The sequence below is a fragment of the Crinia signifera genome, chromosome 9, assembly GCF_055691185.1.
Source record: "Crinia signifera chromosome 9, ASM5569118v1, whole genome shotgun sequence".
NCBI classification, from domain to species: domain Eukaryota; kingdom Metazoa; phylum Chordata; class Amphibia; order Anura; family Myobatrachidae; genus Crinia; species Crinia signifera.
Genome location: NC_139225.1, coordinates 92,458,746 through 92,480,085, shown reverse-complemented (window position 1 = coordinate 92,480,085; position 21,340 = coordinate 92,458,746). Strand labels below are relative to the sequence as shown.

General features: G+C 48.7%; 1 protein-coding gene across 1 annotated transcript; it reads left to right on the top strand.

Moving 5' to 3' along the window:
• The first annotated feature begins 4,098 nt into the window (after positions 1-4,098).
• Positions 4,099-8,352, top strand: LOC146036887 (uncharacterized). The gene is made up of 2 exons (XM_083160736.1): positions 4,099-4,993; positions 7,427-8,352. The coding sequence occupies exons 1-2, from the start codon at positions 4,450-4,452 to the stop codon at positions 8,350-8,352; spliced, it is 1,470 nt and encodes a 489-aa protein (XP_083016862.1). The 5' UTR covers positions 4,099-4,449.
• Positions 8,353-21,340: the final 12,988 nt, after the last annotated feature.

Here is a 21,340-nt window from a genome sequence, read left to right as displayed (position 1 = left end):
CCCTGTGACCGGAGATGCCGCTAAAGAGGATCCCGAAGGCTGCCATGGACATCGGGAGACAAGATAAGTATGGAAAAAGGGGCGGGGGGGGACAAAAAAAAAAAAAAAACGAAATATTCAGAAAAAAATGTTTTCTGAATATTTTGGTTTTTACAATACACGGATAAGGGAGACTCAACCTATAATCATAAACTAAATCATAACTTCATAAGCCCTATTTATACAACTATATGGGTTATCCCAGCCTTGTCCCTGACGTGGAGAGGTATAATCAGGATTAAGGATGTTTTGACATACAGGTAGGAGCATCTATGGTTGCTTTTCTACAAGTACATCACTTTATCACTGCTCTGTCACCTTCCCTGTTATCCTTCCCAGCAAGCAACACACTACCATATATCCCAACTGTCCCACTTTTTAGTGTCAGGCGGGGAGGACTGTTGTAAGGGGAAGCACTAATATAAATGATTTTTTGTAAAAAGTAAAATAAAAAAAATAAATAGTTAAAAGATTAAAGGCCAGATGTATCAAGCTTCAAAAAGTGATAAAAAAGAGTGGTAATCAGCCAGCCAATCAGCTCCTAACTCTCACATTACAGGATGGGTTTGAAAAATGATAGGTAGGAGCTGATTTTTTTTATCTATCCACTTTATCACTTTTGAAGCTTTGTACATCTGGCCCTAAATCAGTTGGCAGACTGGTATACAGTTATAATGCTATCATACTACATCCTACTGTACTTACTTACCCTGCCAGAATGTTCGGAACTGTGGGAAAGTCTCCCGCATTTAATGTGGCCCCTGCATCAGCCCTCCGTACCCCCCCCCCCCTGCCTGTCAAATACTGGCATTCACAGCTCTTTGGGGAGGGGGCGAGGCCAAAATAATGCAAATCGCATGATTTAGTTCCACCCCCTCCCTGAAGAGCCACAAATCACAGGAATGGGTGTGGGGCTTAATGACGACAAGCTCCGCCCCATGGAAAAGCTGCAGAAAGTCTGCTCTCCAGGCTTCTCCCGGAGAAGAGAAACTTAAGGTAGGAAAGTATGTACTACATACTGCTTGAGGTGACAGCAATAGCAAATACTGTACTAGCCATTTAGCTGAAAAAAATTCCCACAATACCAGAGTTCTGAACACAGCCAAATTCAGATATAAAGGCTGTACAAGTTGCAGCACATGCAAAGGGTTCTTGTGCCACCCATCAACAGTACTTCAAATGGCACAAAAAAAAGTGCCTTGACACAAGCTGGAAGTGGAATTATACTTACTACTGGGCAAGTTTGTGTAATTATGATAGATTATTTGTTCAGACTGCTGGGATGTGGAAGACCACATAAATAACCACAGCAAGGCACAACACATTCATTGGAATTGAAGATTTGTTGCAACAATTGAGGATGACACGTGCAGCATGAATTTAATGCAGGGCTTTACTGAGCATGCGCCAGACACCAAGTGAAAGTAACTAGAGACAAACAGGAAGTGAATCCCTTCAGCATGACATTATCTCCCATGATGCACAGCAAGCATTTACAGGAATCACTGTCTCTTTTATTATAGCGAACAGAAAACAGAACTTTACAGTTCTCTGAATTTGGAACTGTTTTCCACCATCATTGCCAAACCCATGGGAAGTCACCACTAAAGACCGCAAAATTATAATAATCCAGGAGGTACTGTATGTCAAGATTATTGCAAAAAGTGGACTAGAAAAATGCACCCATCAATAGAATTCTAGTACAAAGATTAACATTCAGAAGCATAATAAAATGGTTTCAATAACATAAAAGCTCAAAATTATACAGTGTGTGATGTTGGGCCCCTGTTCCCCTACAGGAAAATGGGGCAACATAGCTTATTATGTAAATGCATTTCTATTATTGGCACAGTGAGTCTGATTCTGGTGCCAAGGGTTGTGTGGCTCATGTTTGGTACTTTATGCAAATGCCAGACCTATACTGTGCATGTACAGTAAGGGTCTGCGATGTCAGTGATCAGCAGTTTGCGGTTTCCAGTTCTCAAACCGGAGGTGTGTTGCCACTGGTGTGGGGGAGTGACATTACCAGGATCTCTGTCGGAGGATGGAGATTTCATGGCCTCTTTGTTGGGTCTGCTGCGGGCCATTTTAAGCAGACCCATGGTCACACAGTAAACCAATGGTGTTGCAGCGGATCCAATGCTGCATCCTAGGCTGCTTCTTAGATCAGTAATGCATGCAGGAGGTGTGGCGCCTCCTGCTGCATTCAAATATTAGTGATATCACTACTGCTTCCCTGTAAGCAGCAATGATAGCACCTCCGTTGGCATCATGCCTGCTATCCAGTGTGCATATCTCCCCACTGTCCCGATTGCAGTCTAAGGGCCAGATGTACTAAGTGTCAAAAGTGAAAAAATGGAGAGTGATAAACAACCAACCCATTAGCTCCTGCCTGACATTTTTCAAATGCTGTCTGTGACATGGCAGGTAGGAGCTGAGTGGCTGGCTGTTTATCACTCTCCATTTTATAACTTTGGAAGCTTAGTACATCTCACCCTAAGGCCCCTGTTTTGGCCGTGCTGGAGGTCCCAACTGTGGAGACGTCAATGTTGGGAGGTATGCATGTGTATCAGTAAAAATACAGACAATAGTAAAATTTGTACATGACATATACTGTACATACTTTTGTGACTTTGTGAAAGCTGATATAGCACAGGGTTGCCTAATTTTAAAGAGAAGAGACTATCAGCAGCACTTGGGGGGTGGGGCTGATGTAGACGGCATCAAGCCCCGCTCCCCAGTATGGCAAATCCTGCAATTCACAGGTCTTCGAGGAGAGGATGGGGCTAAATTACACGATTTGTATCTTTAGCCCCGCCCCTCCCCCCGAAAAGCCATGAATCACGGTAATTTACCGCTACGGCCAGGGAGAGCCCGGTATCCGGGAGGGGTGCCCACCTTTCCGGGGGGCTGGGAGGGGGACCTAATTTTCAGGAGCCTCCCCACCAGTGTTCCCTCTAAGCTGTGCGCACGTGCGCGTGCTCACACCTCGACGAGCGTGTGCACAGACATTACAACTGAGCCCACAAAGCAGCAGTGGTCCCTTTTTGCAGTTGTGGACTCTATTAATGTGTGTTTCACCAATTAACTACATTGTGTGCTGTATTTTGAATGTTAAATGTTTAATATCATTTTGAAGTAAAGTTAACACAAATGCTGAACGTCATTTTCCAGTTATATATAAGTGACGCACAAAAATGTAAATTTCATTCCAAAGTTGCACAGGCAAAATCTTTAGCCGCACACAGCCTTCGTAAAATTAGAGGGAACATTGTCCCCACCCTTCCGGGAGGGTAGGCAACCCTGATATAGCATATTAATTAAGTTTCTGATCTCCATGTAGGAGTGATGGTGGTGGTAACCTGACTATCACAAAATTAGGCCTTCTTGTATCATTAAGGTTTAGTAGTGTGGTATGAATTTTAATTTATTGTGGTCACAGAAAGAACCACGAATGCTGACTAAGCACTGAGTGAGCATAAACCCCTGATGGTTCCCCAGGTTACGCTGGAAGGTCAGCTGATATGCTAATAGGATGGGCACAAGGCCTATCAGAGCTGTGGGAGGAGTATAGACAGGGAAGAAAAGGATCATACTTACAGGAAGTCTTCCTCTGTCTGAAAAAGCTGTAGCTGGATCAGGCAAGCGCTGCTGTGCAGCAATCAAATTGGTGTTTTTTCTATACGAGTGTCTCTTGTTTCACATTCTGCTTCTTTCTCTCTGTCTCCATCCTTTAGATCTGTCCCTCTATTCTTATCTACCCCCTTTTCCTAACGGTTCTGAGCATGGCCTACCGGCCGCGTAGGACGACCCGCCCGCCCGCCCGCCTTGCTGATGCTGGGGAGGCGGACTGGGAGGCTGCGGGGCCTAGCGGCGCGGTCCCTGGTGGTTCCAGTGGGGACCGGCGGGGATCACGGCGGGGTCCTGCGGCTCCTGTGCCGCCCGCGCGTCACAGCGCGACGGTCGCGGCGCCGGCCGATGACGCGGCCCGGCGCCGGACCTCGCGTAGTGGCAACGCAGGCCGCGGCGCGCGCGGCAGGGGTCGCGGCGTCCGGGGGGGGGTCGGGCAGGGGTAGCGCCCGTGCAGCATATAATCGTGCGAGTGGGCTAGGCCCCCGCACGCCCGGCATCTCCCCAAGGCCTGGATCGCGGCCTTCTGCCCGATCCAGTGCCAGGGGCGCGGTGGGGCAGACTGCACAGGCCAGCTCTCGGCAGGGCTCCCAGAGGCGCCGTCAGGCACCGGTCAACCCTCTGCAGACACAAGCTCAGAATAGGCCAGGACAGGTTACCCGCGCCAGAGGCGCTGGGATACAGGCTCAGGCCACCCCTCTACACTCACAGGGCGCCATTAGGCGCAGTCAGACTACTCGCCCCTCATCCATCCCCATCCTGGCATCCAGATTGCCACAGATGGGCCTCACATCGGTAGTGGACACTTCTACCCCCAGCAGGTCGGCTAGGGGCCGCGGGAGGGCCAGAGGCGGGGGTCAGGGGCCAGCTAGGGCCCAATTAGTGCCACCACCCCCTCTGGAGACACCTAGGGGGACAAGGCCACTAGGGATGAGGTCCTCACTGCATATAGCAAGGCGGCAGATCCTTAGAAGGGCCAGATTGCTTCCCCTGCGCAGTACTCAGGCCTCTGCGCCTGCTGCACCAGTTCCCATGCCAGCACCCACACCACCTGCGGCCGCAGAAGGGGGGGTACAGCAGTTCTTGTCCTTACTGTCAGACTTTATGAGGCAGTCACCTGCTCCCGGGGGGGGGGCCCCGGCCCACAGTCAGGAACTTCTGACACCCTCAGGGACCCCTTCCCTGGCCCCGGCCTCGTCAGCGGCGATGGCAGGACCTACGGCCCCCCTCACCGCGAGGGATATCGTGGCTTCTGGGACCCCTCCAGTGGGTTTGGTGGTCGATACCCCACAGATGAGCCTTGTACCAGTGGCGGGTACTTCAGGTGGGTCAGCTCATAAGCGCAAGCGGCGCAAGCGTAGGGCCGCGCATACCTCCTCCTCCTCAGGTGGATCAGACTCAGGGTCATCAGAGGGAGAGGGAGGCAGAAAATCACGCAGGCGCCGCAGGCACAGGCGTAGAAGGCATTCTAGCTCCAGTGGCAGCTCGGGGTCTCCATTGTTCCCTAGGGGGCAAGTTGTCCAGTGCGAGAACACAGCAGTTCTCAGAGGACTTAGGCGCAGCGTCCAAGAACGCATTAACGACGGGAAATACGTCAGTTTCTTCACCATGACGGCTCAGGCGGAGAAGGAATATCGCGCGGCAAAGAGGCGAGGCGGTATTGGGGAGGAGGCCTACTGCACTTATCACCGGTGGCAGGCGGGCATGTTCATGTTTGCGGCTTGTTACTTAGAAACAAGACCGCAGGAGCACATGAACATGGTGCGTTACATGCACATGATTCATCAGATGTTCCTGTCAGAGGCCGACTCTTCCTGGCGCTCATACGATGAGAATTTTCGCCGCAAGCAGTCAGGGCTGGCCATTATGGCATTAGGGTGCAAAGACGTGGAGATCTGGATGGGGCCAAAACCGGCGGCTGCTCCTGCAGTTGCTGCAGCGGCCGCGCCAGCCTCCAGCTCCGCTCCCCGCAAGCCACAACAACCCTTTCGCGGCAGGGCGGGGGGGGCCCCCGCCGGGCGTTGCTTCGCTTTCAACGGAGCTGGCTGCTCCTTGGGAGCTTCGTGCAAGTTTAAGCACGCATGTTCCAAATGCTGGGGCAATCACCCTTTTAGAGACTGCAGAAAAGGCAGGCAGGGAGGCACCTCCCAGGCTTCCACGGTTGGGGGCACACCTCAGTAAGGCCCCTTCTCCTGTGCGGGTTGACCGCTTGGCCGAATGGCTGGGACGGTACCCGTGTAGGGAGGAGGCAAAATTCCTAGAGCAAGGCTTCCTCCTGGGCTTCCGTTTGCCAATTCAGGGGGAGGTGGTAGCACGCCCCCCCCGCAATTTAAAATCCGCAATACAGATGCCTGGGATAGTGTTAGAAAAGGTTGAAAGAGAGGTGAGATTGGGAAGAATGGTGGGTCCTTTTCCATTTTCCCCTATTGAGAACCTGGTTCTCTCCCCGGTGGGGGTAGTCCCTAAAAAAGCTAGCGGCAAGTTTAGGCTTATCCAACACTTGTCCCACCCACCGGGCGGCTCTGTTAATGACGCCATCCCTGAACACTTGTGCCGCGTGCAATACCAGTCGTTTGAGCAGGCACTTGACATAGTGCGCAGCCATGGACACGGGGCCCTGCTGGCCAAGGTGGACATTGAGTCAGCCTTTCGCCTGCTGCCCCTGCATCCGGAGTCATTCCGGTTCATGGGTTTTCGCCTGCCCACGGGTTTCTACGTGGACAGGTGCTTACCGATGGGCTGCTCGATTTCCTGCGCCTACTTCGAGAGATTTAGCAGTTTCTTGCATTGGTGCGTAGAGGTGGGTTCAGGCGAAACTAGCGTGGCCCACTACTTGGATGACTTCCTATGTGTGGGCCCTGCCGATTCACAGCGGTGCAGGCACCTGCTCAATTACCTACAGAATCTGTTCAGGGAGTTCGGGGTCCCCATTGCAGAGGACAAGACTGAGGGCCCAGTGCAGCGCCTGTCCTTCTTGGGGATAGAGATAGACACAATAGCGGCCTGTTGCCGCCTCCCCCAGGACAAGCTTTCGCGGCTGCGCGGAGCCATTAGTACAGCTCTGGCCTCAGGCAAGCTTCAGTTGCGCCAGCTTCAGTCTCTCCTGGGACTGCTCCATTTTGCTGGCAGGGTCATACCCATGGGCAGAGTTTTTTGCAGAAAGCTGGAGAGAGCTATGTCGGGCATCAGGCACCCCCTCCATTATGTACGTCTCTCTGCAGAGATAAAGAGGGATTTACGCACTTGGATCTCCTTCCTGGAGCAGTTCAACGGTGTTCTGATTTGGCCTTCTAGCCCCCGCACCAATGCGCAGTTGCAATTGTACACTGACGCAGCGGGCGGGGTGGGTTTCGGAGCTTTCCTGCACGGGTCTTGGTGCGCCGCTCCGTGGCCTGTGGAATGGGTGACTGAGGGGCTTACAAAAAACTTGCTGCTGTTGGAACTGTTCCCCATTGTAGTTGCCCTGGAGCTATGGGCTGACAGGCTACGCGACTCCAGCATCATATTCTGGTGCGATAATCTGGGAGTGGTGCACTCCATTAACAGGCAGGGCTCAGCTTCCATGCCAGTGGTGCGCCTGCTTGCGCGGTTGGTACTGCGATGCCTGCTGTTCAACATACAGTTTGTGGCACGTCATGTTCCCGGAGTAGAGAACTCTGTGGCAGATGCGTTGTCCAGGGCCGACTGGGAGAAGTTTCGGGCCCTGGCTCCCGATGCATCGATTGTTGGTGAATGCTGTCCCTCTTATATTTGGCAGATGATCAGGCCGGAATGGAGGGGCTAGCCATGCGGGCTATCGCACCACGGACGCTCCACTGCTACCAGGCGGGATGGCAGGAGTGGGAGCAGTTCAGACTGGCTGCTCCGCAAGCAGGTAAGACACCTGAGGAAGCCATGGTGGCTTTTGTTTGGAATGCATATTCCAATGGTCGCTCTGTCGCCTCCGTGCGCAGAGTCTTGGCAGGGGTGTCTTTTTTCTCCGCATTGCAGGGTAGGGCGGACCCGTCCCGGTCTTTCCTGGTGTCTAGGGCGCTGCGGGGTTGGCGGCGGGATACACCTGCCCCCACGGACTGTAGGCGCCCCATTGATATGTCGTTACTTCCAGCATTGCTGGACGCTCTGGGGGACATCTGCTGGCCTCACTATGAGGTACTCTTGTTCCGCACAGCGTACGTGATGGCGTACCACGGGGCCTTCAGGATTGGGGAACTGGTGGCACCGTCAAAACGAGCGCCCTCGCCTCTGACTGTAGACGATCTGGTGGTCCAAGCTGACTCGGTGCTATGTCACCTGCGACGATCCAAGACGGATCAGGCTGGGAGGGGGCGGTGGCTGTCCTTGCTGCCATGCACGGTTGAAAAGGCGTGTCCTGTGACGTTGGTCTCGGCCTTCGCCCAGGCGCGCCCGGACCTTCCAGGTGCATGGTTGATGCACGAGGATGGGTCACCGCTCACAAAATACCAGTTCTGTCACGTATTGGGACGGGCGCTGGAGGCCACGGGTCTCGATCCTAGGGAATTTGGGTCTCATTCCTTTAGGATCGGGGCTGCTACCTCTGCGGCTGCGGAGGGCCGCTCCGACGCAGAGATTCAAGCTCTGGGTCGATGGCGCTCGGCAGCATTCCGGAGGTACATTCGGCCAGCTTTATCTGTCACTTTCAACCTTTGTCAACTGGACGCATAAGCGCTCGCCAACTTCCAGTGGGGGCCTTGAGGTGTGTTTTCACATCCGTCTGGGGGCACAATTCGGCTATAATTACAATCTGGCATGGCGTACTTGTTAGTTTACTCCAGACGGTGTGTTTTGTGCCTCAAGAGCTGGTCGGCCTCGGTTTCTTCTCATTCCTCTCTCTAACAAGTGTGGTGGATGCTTGGTATGCAAGCTTGTCGACAGCCTTCTAACCTCTTTATAAATATTTCAGGTCGACAGGACGTTAAGTCCATTTGGATGATTGGACATTCCTTTGTCTATTGGGCTTCCAGGGCAAACATTGCATCTGATGTACGAATGTTTAGTCGAGCTGGGGAGGTTAGGTGGCTGGGTGAGAGAGGTATGATGTGGAAAGGGCTGCAGGCAGGGCTGATTCGAGCCCTGAGAAAATTTGGGGCCCCAAGGGTCATTATTTTCCACCTGGGAGGAAATGACTTAGGGCGAACAACTGCCCTTGAGCTACGCTCGGTGATTGTACGGGACCTCTATTTTATTTCTCGGTATTTGCCTGCATGTAGGTTGGTGTGGTCCTCCATTACATCCAGGATAGTGTGGAGAAATGCAGTGTCCTGCCCCCGCCTGGAGCGTTCACGAAAGACGGTGAACGCTGCAGTTGAGAAGTATCTGCTGACCAATGGCGGGGGTGTTATTCGCCATGACGCCATCAGCTTTCAGCGGAGTGCGCTGTATAGGAGCGATGGCGTTCATCTGAGCCCGGAGGGCGTGGCTCTGTTTTTGGGCGATGTCTTTAGTTGGTTAGATGCACAGTGCTGAGCGTTTCCTACTTGGTGGCGGTGCTGCGGCTTAGGGCCTAGCTTTGGCGGTAAAGAACGGTCATCCTTGTAAGATCTTGATGTGTGTGTGTAGATAGTGGGGTGTCGCTCTCTCCTGACATCGATGGTCATCGGCCATGCTCCCGCCCGGGGTGGTGGTCACCACTAGCAACGAGTGGATGACCGGGGAGAGCGATCACCAGCGATGGTGTGTATGGTAACATCTTTAACCCCACTTTCCTATAATGACCGTTCTTTGGTGCCGCCACCATTATATATATAGTTAGTTTAATTGTCAAAATAAATTGACATTCATTTTGAAACGCCAGCACTTGTGTCTGTGTCTTTTTTATTATATAAGTTAGTGTTAAGGTTTAGGTTAAGTTATGGTGAGATGGAAAGGTACGGACCTGAGGGATACCTGATGGGGAGTTTAAGAACCACGAATGCTGACTAAGCACTGAGTGAGCATAAACCCCTGATGGTTCCCCAGGTTACGCTGGAAGGTCAGCTGATATGCTAATAGGATGGGCACAAGGCCTATCAGAGCTGTGGGAGGAGTATAGACAGGGAAGAAAAGGATCATACTTACAGGAAGTCTTCCTCTGTCTGAAAAAGCCCCGCCCACCCTTCCCTATTTCCTTTCCTCTCCGGCGGCGGTAAAGAACGGTCATCCTTGTAAGATCTTGATGTGTGTGTGTAGATAGTGGGGTGTCGCTCTCTCCTGACATCGATGGTCATCGGCCATGCTCCCGCCCGGGGTGGTGGTCACCACTAGCAACGAGTGGATGACCGGGGAGAGCGATCACCAGCGATGGTGTGTATGGTAACATCTTTAACCCCACTTTCCTATAATGACCGTTCTTTGGTGCCGCCACCATTATATATATAGTTAGTTTAATTGTCAAAATAAATTGACATTCATTTTGAAACGCCAGCACTTGTGTCTGTGTCTTTTTTATTATATAAGTTAGTGTTAAGGTTTAGGTTAAGTTATGGTGAGATGGAAAGGTACGGACCTGAGGGATACCTGATGGGGAGTTTATGCTGTAAACTGTCTTTGAATACTGTGTTTAGAGTTAGACAGCCCATAGTTCTGTACAGTATGTCCAGAACTGCAGCCTGATGCCACACATCCTGTGTGGAAAAGGAGAGGTCTATCCTCGTGACTAACAAGGATAAAAGTAAACAGCACATGAGCCACAGAAAGTATTTATCTACTGGTCCAGTCATATCTGGTTTTGACTGAGTTCTTCAGTACAGTATTGTCTCTTGATCACCTCAATCACTTTGGTCCAGTATTTTAAGAAAACATTTACATTTATAGCTTTATATAAAAGGAAACATGATGTTTTATTGTCTGTGTGTGTGTGCCATCTTCTTTTATATTATACAGTATTGTCCACTATTCTCTACCTTATTTTAAGCTCTAGAATGATATTTGCACACACAGGTTGAGTACAGTATCTCTTATCCAAAATGCTCGGGACCAGAAGTATTTTGGATAACGGATTATTCCGTATTTTGGAATATTTTTATATTTCAATTACAGTATATATGTTGGTGTTTTGCATGTATGTTGTATAAACACATCAAACACACGAAATACACATAAATATATTTTATTTGTGCATGAAACAAGGTTTTAAAACATAACACAAAGTTTGTGTACAATCTCAGACATTGCATTTGAATGCCAAGCAATCATTTTCTTGCACATATTTAGTGCATGTTACATATCAGTAGGGCCAGTTTCAGATTTACCCAATAGGTTTTTAGCAAAAGTACATTTTGGAGACCATGGTTTTTGGAATATTTGTATAAGGTATACTCAACCTGTATGTGTATGTTTACTTTGATTTAAAAAATAACGGTTATTTTTAATTGCAAAGCTTTTTGAAGTTTAAATGTAAATTTAGACTGAATAGGTCAAATATAATCAATATTTTAAATATATTTATTTACAGACAAATCAACATATTTATTAGTTATGTGCATCAATAAAATGTTGAATTTTCAACATACAGGAAATATAATTAAAAATTGAATTGTGATTGCATTACAGAGAGGCACTTTGTATGCTGGGCGGCTTCTAATGCATACTGTAGGAGAATACCAGAAATAGGAGCAATCTTCCTGTTTCCCTGAAGAGTCTAGCAATCTCTGAGACTTCGCTTAACACACAACACATGAACCCATGTCCCTGCTGGACTCCCCATATCTGTGTGCATGTCTCTGCTGCCTGCATCTGTGTGCATGTCTCTGCTGCACTCCCCATATCTGTGTGCATGTCTCTGCTGCCTGCATCTGTGTGCATGTCTCTGCTGCGCTCCCCATATCTTTGTGCATGTCTCTGCTGCACCTAACATCTGTGTGCATGTCTCTGCTGCACCCCCCATCTGTGTGCATGTCTCTGCTGCTCCCCCCATCTGTGTGCATGTCTCTGCTACTCCCCCATCTGTGTGCATGTCTCTGCTGCATTTCCCCCATCTGTGTGCATGTCTCTGCTGCATCCCCCATCTGTGTGCATGTCTATGTACACAGATGAACAGATTTCAGACCTGTTCGCAGGACAAATTTGTTCTAAAAATTGGCTAAACCATGTCGTCAGAAATTGCAGCACGCATTCGCATCTGCAAGTCCCTGTACTGCGCTGTCCACAAGTGTTCTCCATAGCAAGATCTGCATGGCATTTACCTGGGGCCTAGACAGCATCCTACGCTGATCCCATGCCGGTCCCACGCTGCATGGGTGCAGCCATGACACCTGTAGTCATATGACTGAATCTCCCAATAGTTTTTCTGTGACCTTTACACTCTTACCTGTGCACTGAACCATGTTATCAATGTGTGCACAGGTACTTTCTGGAGTTGACTGATGCTGCGACTTGAACCCAATCACAGACAGGCAGGGGGGATATAGCTGTGGCCTCTGGCCCATCCTCTTCAACTTAAACAACTAGTCTGATACCGGAGTACCTCCAGAAGTCAGCGGTCTAAGGCTCCAGGTTCCCTGTTCCAGAGTTTCTGTGTTATATCTGCTTCTGCTGCTGTCATCTAAAGCTCCCTGGTTACCATCAGCCTGCCAGGTTACCTTACAAGCTAATTAACTAATCTATAGCTCCCAGGGGAAGAGGTCAGAGCATTCCAGCATCCCTCAACAGAGATTGCTATTGGATCCCAAAGCCATTACCATCATCGTCACCCTAGTCAACACAAGCATCGACTCTAACATCCCGTGTTTTCTTCCATGCTGTCAACATCCCTCCGGCTCCCAGACCTTCAACAATCCTCTCGGCTCCCAGGCCGTTGACATTCCTTCCGGCTCCCAGGCCGACCCAGTCCATTCATACAAACCATCAGCAATTCCTACAGTAGTTCATCTGGTCCAATCCCAAGTACCACTGTCTCAGGTACACAAGCACTCATCACTTACCATCTCCTGTGATTGGTCAGGTAGGTGTGACACCAGAGACCCGAGCCCCTACAAATGTGCACTGCAGGTGGGGCAAATGTGTGCAGAGAGGCAATTCGGACTTGCTTTCCATTCAATGTTGACTATATAAAATTGAAAAGATATCAAACGGTTTTCAGCTGCAGTAGCTTTAGTTGTAGCCAGTGTCAGATTGGGAAACGAAGGGCCAACCTAGGAAATACAGTGGTGAAGGCCTATGTTTAAAGACTTGGCTAACTATTAGTTATATATGTTTACAGCAGTTCCTGTCCAGCATAATACCTCTTTTATACCAAAATCCCTGGTTGGACCCTGTTCTTCAAACCGCCTGTAGAGCGCCAGGTAGCATGGGCTCCCAGAGCCAATGTGCGCTGTTCACTCGCGTCCCTCCCGGCTGCTGTCTTTTGCCGCTGCTGCAATGCACGGTGCAGACTTCCAGAAAGCTTGTACCACGCTTCTGGAATTCTTCCCGCCCTACTTGGATGTCCCAACCCGGGTTACACCGCCCACTATCCAGGTACTGCCTGTGTTCCACCCTGCTCAGGACCTGGTTAGGATTCCCTTGTAAATGGACCCAGGTTGACCCCTTTACACTACCGCTGACCCAGGTCCACGAGGCAAAAACCTGGGTAGATAATCTATACATAATGTGTAATTCAAGTGCACTGTATGGAACCTGAAGGGTTGGGCCCCCAAATAGTAGGGCCTACCAGGGGTTTCCCCTGTACCCCTCTGGGCCAGTCCATCCCTGGTTGTAGCCATTACATTAATTTAATAATGAGTCTGTTTAGGGGCAGGCCATTAAGAAGTCCATATGGGGCTACTCTGATGAATTAAAGTTTTTACATTGTCTTTTTTGACATTTGTGTTTTTTAGATGTATGAAACAGGATTTGGATACAGACTGGATATAGGAACAATGAATAGGTTCCAAGTCAGTGATGGCCTCCAATTATCTTGAGTGATAGGATTAAGGAATTACAGCAGTCTGCTGCTTGACTTCTATGATTAATTTAACTCATAATAAAAAAGGCTAAAGGCTAATCCAAAACGCATCTGTGAATCGCACCTTGTGTGGGCACCATTACAGTGCATTTGTCCAGGGTCAAAATAGTGTTTCTTCACAAGCCATAATTTTCTACTTATCTTAAGTATTGAAGTGAACAGAAAATAAAAATCTGTAGCCAATTATATTATTGGAATGCTTACAACAGTACCATAGGCGAATCTAGAATTATGGTAATAGTTGGTCCCAGATCTAGACATAATAGTAGGGGGACCTTTGCGCGGCGTAGCCGCGCGCCAAAAATGGGCGTGGCCTCATGGGAAGGAGGCGTGGCATCACAAAAAGGGGTGTGGTATTACACTTTAGACCATACACAGTAATGCCCATTACACATTTTAGCAAACTCCGTAATACCCATTACACATAAAGCCACACGCCGTAATGCCAATTACACATAAGGCCACACACCATAATGCCCATTACACATTGTGCCACACATCATGATGCCCATTACATATTTGCCACATAAGTGCTGCTTACCTATGTGCTCATTGCTAGGTGGTTCTTGCTTGATGGCACTATAGTACCCATTACACATGATGCCGCACACCATAGTACCCATTACACATGATGCCGCACACCATAGTACCCATTACACATGATGCCGCACCCCATAGTACCCATTATACATGATGACGCACACCATAGTACCCATTACACATGATGCCGCGCACAATAGTACCCATTACGCATGATGCTGCACACATAATGTCCCTTACACATGATGCTGCACACATAATGCCGCTTACACATGATGCTGCACACCGTAATGCCCCTTACACATTAAGCCACACATTATGCGTAATGCCCCCACATAATGCCACTTGTAGCGTCCCTTAAGCAATGCCCCCAAAAGTCCCACTTACTGTAAATTTTTATATGAGCCTTCACTGCTGCTGCAGGGAGTGATGGAGAGCGGTGCAGTTGCTTCTATGGGGAGAGGAGCAGAGCGCAGCGCAGAGCACGCTCCCACTCCCCTCCTGGTGTCCCCTCTAGCCGAGAGGACATTTTAAATATTGTGCGCGCTGTTGTTGTGCGTGAAGCTGCAGGGGTGACAGTCATTGACAGTTGGGCAGAGAGCAGGGGGCTGCCCGGCTGTATTCAGAGCACTGCAGGTCATGGCTGTTTGAAATAATACCCCTTTCACAACAGAAAATGCAGGGATTTACCCGGGAATATGGTCCCAGGATTATGCAGGGACATTCCCACACTGACCCCTTATACACCAGCCTAGTCCCTGCATTTTCTGGTGCGAGGGGGAGAGACAACCACTCCCCTCTCCCTACTCCCCTTTAACCAACCAGCTATATCTTCGGAACCAACTGACCCATTTACATGAGACCAGTATCATATTGAAGAACTTTTGAGTTGGCTTCGAATGATTTTGGTCCTGTGAAACTGGGCTGTTTGGTTCCAGATAAATCTGCCCTCAAAGAACATAAACAGCCATGAAATTACATTTAAGAAATGAAAAAAAAACGGTTTAACCTCAATATCCCTGGAACCAATTAACCCATATGAATCCAACCTGGTATCAGATTGAAGGCCCAGCGATTTGGGTTCGACTGAGATCAACCTCGAGCTTCAGTGATGCCGAAGGGGGAACAGGTAGCCGTTGAACTGGGTGGGGGTCGGAATTAGCGTGTCCCATGTTATCCTATAGGGAAAACGTTCCAGCTTTGCCTGGCCGTATCTCCGGTTCCCAGGGGGCTAGAGACACGGGGCTGGGCTCGTTGGAAAGCCCTGGTCCTCAGCTACAACATGGGCTAATGGGTGGTCCTGTGCACCCCCGGACCACCCCCTAGATTCGCCTATGAACAGTACTCAACGTGATTTCTGTTCTGATCTAGATGTCGATGAGATGTGATTATGAAGGCAAGCTGTAAGCTGCAGGTTTGGATAGGATAAGTACAGATGGAGCCGGGCTCCCTCTTGCTGGCGATCCACCAGCAGCCCGGCGTCCATCTGAATGAGACGCGCGTGCGTCTCACGCGTGTCTCAGTTTCCGTGTGGCGGGGCGATGGGAGCCTGTCCGTCTCTGCTTCAGGGAGACGGACAGGGTTAGGGGGGGTGCGGGGAGGCGGTGGGTACCCCGGGTGACTGCCGACAAGCCAGCGGGGACCCAGGGGAAGGCGTTGGAAGGGGACGCGCGCGCATCTCGAGCGCGCGCATCCCATTTCGCAGATGTGGGTGGCGGGGGATGGCGGTTAGCGTCGCCATCGCCATCCCCTGCAAATAAGAGACCTGCTCCATCTGTAGCAGCGGTTCTCATTCACATGATGGTTTGAGTACATCTTCATTTTTTAGAGAACAGCGCATGTGCAGGAACCGCCATCCCCCGCCACCCGTATCTGTGAAAGTAATGCACGCGCTCGAGATGCGCGCACGCATCCCCTTTTGCAGATGCGGGTGGCGGGGGATGGCGGTTAGCGTCGCCATCGCCATCCCCTGCAAAGAAGAGACCCGCTCCATCTGTAGCAGCGGTTCTCATTCACATGATGGTTTGAGTACATCTTCATTTGTTAGAGAACAGCGCATGTGCAGGAACTGTACTGCATGTGTCTGTCTCTTTCTGCGAGATCACTCACAGTCTTCCCTTAACCCTTTGAGTGCCAATGCTGCTGTGAGCGATCCGCAAAATATCCGCTAAAAATGCCAGCATCGCTCACAGCGACTGAACCCGGTTGAGCAGTTTCGGTGTTCAGTCTTTGTAAGCCTCTGATTACTCAGATGACTGTAGGTTAGGCCCATTATAAGCATGAATGCTTTTTTTCTGGAAAAATATTGAAAATATATGACACTGATCTGACAGCGAATAGGACCGGAGTACTGTAGTGGGAAAGCTTGCTAAAATTTCTTATAAAGTTAACTATAAGCATGCAATTCAATTAAAAGGGCTGGGTTGCTGGTATTTACAGTTGCCCTTTCCCTGGCAACTGAAACGTTGCAGATTTTCCTTTGCAGCCCTCAAAAGTGGATAATTTGTTTCAAATATTCTTTGTTCTCTATTTAAAAAATAATATTAATTAGTGACCAGGCCCTGCTCAGCTCGGGAACATGGCCAAGCGTTGCATTCCTCCCTGCTTTGCGGTATGCGTTAATGATAAAATCGATTCACTAAAATCGTTCGGCTACCATACGTGATAGGCCAATGGTTAATATAGCTAAACCTTCCTCGAGAACTGCACTACATAATAGTTAAAACTGCACAAATACCGTCCCGCAGTTTACGAGATTAGCGCATTCCGACATACAGACAGACAGACGTGCTTCGGGGACTTTCTTTTATTCCATATAAGGATAAGCAGTTGCTAATCAAACTATCCTTATTTTGCTATGAAAAGCATTTTCGTTTAAAAATTGGACTTACTATATACACAGCATGGAAAGCGGAGACTTTACTTATTAAATAATCCCATTTCAATATACTGCAAAAGCAAATAAGAGTTTATCGTAGAAGCATATTGTACACTCTCTGAAGATGTTCCTGACTTCACCTTCTTTTGCATACCAGCTGATGCCATGGTGGGTATGATATGACAAAGTGAGTGCCATTCTGTAAACAGACTATCTGAAAATGAATGATTACTTCTTATCACACCATTCATTTAGCAGCTGGCTGTTGACTGTTGCCGTGTTATAATGTGCTGCGTGTGACTCACTGTGGCTCCAATTAACACTCTTGATTAAGAGAAAAACAGCATTGTATACCCTGGGATTATTCTAAGAATCATTGCCATTCATTCCAAACACAATATCTTTTTGTCTGTAAATTGTGTGTGGGTTTTGTGCAGGAGTATATTCTGGCTGTGGGTCCCCCATTAATGACATATTAATGCTGTTCACAGTGTGCTGTTCCTCGGAGCTTGAAATGAAATTTCTGGTTCCTGAGGCACTGGGAGATAAAATAAGGAGTAGCAAAATGATTTGTGGACTGCTTTTTAACCCGTGATTGATCAGAACCCAAATTGTGTTCTAAACAAAACTCATTGTATAATTGATTCTGCTACAGATTTACCATAGATTTTGACATTGTGTATTATAGTTTTATTTTATCCTATGATAATCTCTACGTGATTGCTAGCACTATGTACGGTATATGTTTCAAATGAGGTGACACAGCTGTTGTGGCCTTATCCTTAAACATGCTGATTTATTGTATCTTTCTGTGTCTTAGAAATAAAGATGTGTAGAGACCACATCTTTGGGTTTTTCCAAAACCACCCTTTGTATTTTGGTTTTCTGAATTGGCAATCATGTGATTTAGGCCTTTTTTTGTTCCTAAGGTATTAGTAATCTCAATAACATTAGTTTCTAGTCATTTTCAGTCAATTCAGATAATCTTACAGCTCACAGTATCGTTCACCAATATTGGCCAAAGGCCGGCTGGCTAAAAAGTAGGCCACAGAGCACAAACACTTCAGTTATTTCTGATTTAAAATATGTTGCAAATGAGTAATGCAATGGAGCAATAGCCAACAAAAAATGTCTATGCAAAAATGACCGTCAACGACACTACCAAAAATCACAGACCTTAATAAAAAATAAACGTGGTGCAAGATGGAATTGTCTTTGGCCCTTAACATACATACATAAATACAGTAGTTCTTGGGCCTTCCCACCCTCAATTGTGATGCATATTAAAAAGGACATGCACAGTTAAACAAACCAAGCTCTTCAGTAATGCTGCTTTCAGACCGCATAACTGGCTTTGACCCTGTATTTGGAAACGTTTCCAAAAACGGGTCTGCCAGATAAAACCCCTTTCACACCGCAGCACTTAAACGGTATATTACCGTTTAAGTGCCGATTTTTTGACACTGGCAGACCCGTTTTTGGAAACTTTCCAAATACAGGGTCAAAGCCAGTGCAGCCTTCAGCCCTCCCCTCCGTGCAGCTCCCCCCCCCCCTCGCGTGTCGACCGAGAGCATGTCGACGCCCCCCGCGCATGTCGACGCCCCCCGCGCGTGTCGACGCCCCCCCCACCCCACCCCGCGTGTCGGCGCCCCCCCCCCCCTGTCGACTTACCCCGTGCCGGTACCTCCGTTGTGGACTGCAGCTCAGTATGCTCGGAAAGCACTTATGAAAAAAGTGTCTTCCAGAAAATGGCTGCCCCATAGGAAACCCTGTTTAAAAAAACTGTCTTCCGTATGGGGGGCAGCCATTTTCTGAAAGACACTTTTTTCATAAGTGCTTTCCGAGCATACTGAGCTGCAGTGCCGGGAACCACAACGGAGATACCGGCACGGGGTAAGTCGACACGGGGGGGGCGCCGACACGCGCGGGGGGGGGGGGGGGGGGGGGGTCGACACGCGGGGGGGCCGTCGACACGCGCGGGGGGGCGTCGACACGCGCGCGGGGGGTGTCGACACGCGCGGGGGGGGCTCCAGTGCTGTGAATACTTAATGAGCGCTCATTAAGTATTCACTGTGCTGAATTTAGGACCCAGCTCATTGGCTGGGTCCTAAATACCGTTTCTGAGCCGATTTTTGCGCTAAAATACCGGTTCAGAAACGGGTAGGACCCTGCATTTTAACCGGTTAGAAAAAACGGCATTTTCTAACCGGTTAAGTGGGACTGGACCTTTCAGACCGCACACATTACCGTTTTAAAACGGTAAAAAAACGGCAATTTACCGTTTTAAAAGTGCGGTCTGAAAGGGGCATAATAGAGAGAGACACTTTTGTAGCTGAAGTGCTTTGTTTGTATCACCCCCACCAAACTATTTTTTGAAAGGACTACCTCCTATATTGATGAGTAGTGTGTTAGAGGTTGCATGTACTGGTTCAAATTGCTGGTAGATGATACTGGACTGCCTGTTATTACTTTACAGAATTTTTCACATTTTGATAAATAACATTACCACAGCTCGCACTGGAGTCTTCAGTTACAGATTCTGACCTTGCAATGTCGGGTCTTCTCCCTGGTGTGTTGGGAATTCACAGGCTGTTGTGTTTTCTATGGTTCCCCTGCTGGCTTGTGAATCCTGTCTGTGTGCCCAGTCCAAGTGCCTTCCATGTGTAATACACACACACACCCTGCAGCCTATAATCCTAACTATACACACACCCCACAGCCTATAACACTAATCATACACACATACACACACACACCCTGCAGCCTATAACCCTAACCATAAGCACACCCCGCAGTCTATAGTACTAACCATACACACACCCCGCAGCCTATAATACTAACCATACACACACCCCGCAGCCTATAATACTAACCATACACACACACACACCCCGCAGCCTAAAATACTAACCATACACACACCCCGCAGCCTATAATACTAACCATACACACACCCCGCAGCCTATAATACTAACCATACACACACCCTGCAGCCTATAATACTAACCATACACACACACACACACATACACACCCCTCAGCCTAAAATACTAACATACACACATACACACCCCGCAGTCTATAATACTAACCATTCACACACCCCGCAGCCTATAATACTAACCATACACACACCCCGCAGCCTATAATACTAACCATACACACACACCCCGGAGCCTAAAATACTAACCATACACACACATACACACCCCGCAGCCTATAATACTAACAATTCACACACCCCGCAGCCTATAATACTAGCCATACATACACATACACACCCCGCAGCCTATAACCCTAACCATACACACACCCTGCAGCCTATAATACTAACCATACACACACACACACACACACATACACACCCCTCAGCCTAAAATACTAACATACACACATACACACCCCGCAGTCTATAATACTAACCATTCACACACCCCGCAGCCTATAATACTAACCATACACACACCCCGCAGCCTATAATACTAACCATACACACACACCCCGGAGCCTATAATACTAACCATACACACACATACACACCCCGCAGCCTATAATACTAACAATTCACACACCCCGCAGCCTATAATACTAGCCATACACACGCCCCACAGCCTATAATACTAACCATAAACACATCCCGCAGCCTATAATACTAACCATACATACACATACACACCCCGCAGCCTATAACCCTAACCATACACACACACACCCCGCAGCCTATAATACTAACCATAAACACACCCGCAGCCTAAAACACTAATCATGGTACTTGTTTCCTAGCACAGCGCCCACTACTCCATTTACATAGTGGGCTATTCAGGGTAAGGAAATTGCAGCGCATCGCATGACATAAATGGCATGCGATGTGATGCAATTTTTTATCGCATCCTATCTTATTAATGTATTCACTGACTTAGCCCATTAAAAAGATAGGATGCGATAAAAAATCGCATTGCATGCCATTAGTGGCAGATTTTTTTATTGCATCCTATCTTTTTAATGGGCTAAGTCAGTGAATACATGTAAAAGATAGGATGTCCCTCCCCCACTATCCACGCCACCCTGAAGCAAGCCCTGCGAGGGGATGCGGAATCCATGTAAAGTAATCCGTGTCCGCTCGCCAAACTTCAGGCTCGGTGGCTCGCTGCGCTCGCCACACTGTATGAAATCAGCTCCGCGCCGACATGGATAGTGGGGTAATGAAAAAGTCGAAGGACGCGTTCCACCGCTGTTCGCCACGCTTCGGGGTGGCATGGATGTTGGGGGAGTGCGTTAGACATATCAAAAAACATTAAAAAAAACGCTATTTC

Excerpts from the sequence above, each read along its gene's own strand:
- LOC146036887 (XM_083160736.1), top strand. The coding sequence starts at position 4,450 with ATGGGCCTCACATCGGTAGTGGACACTTCTACCCCCAGCAGGTCGGCT. Across the intron at positions 4,994-7,426 it reads ACCAGTGGCGGGTACTTCAG|ATGATCAGGCCGGAATGGAG; the intron begins GTGGGTCAGCTC and ends TATATTTGGCAG.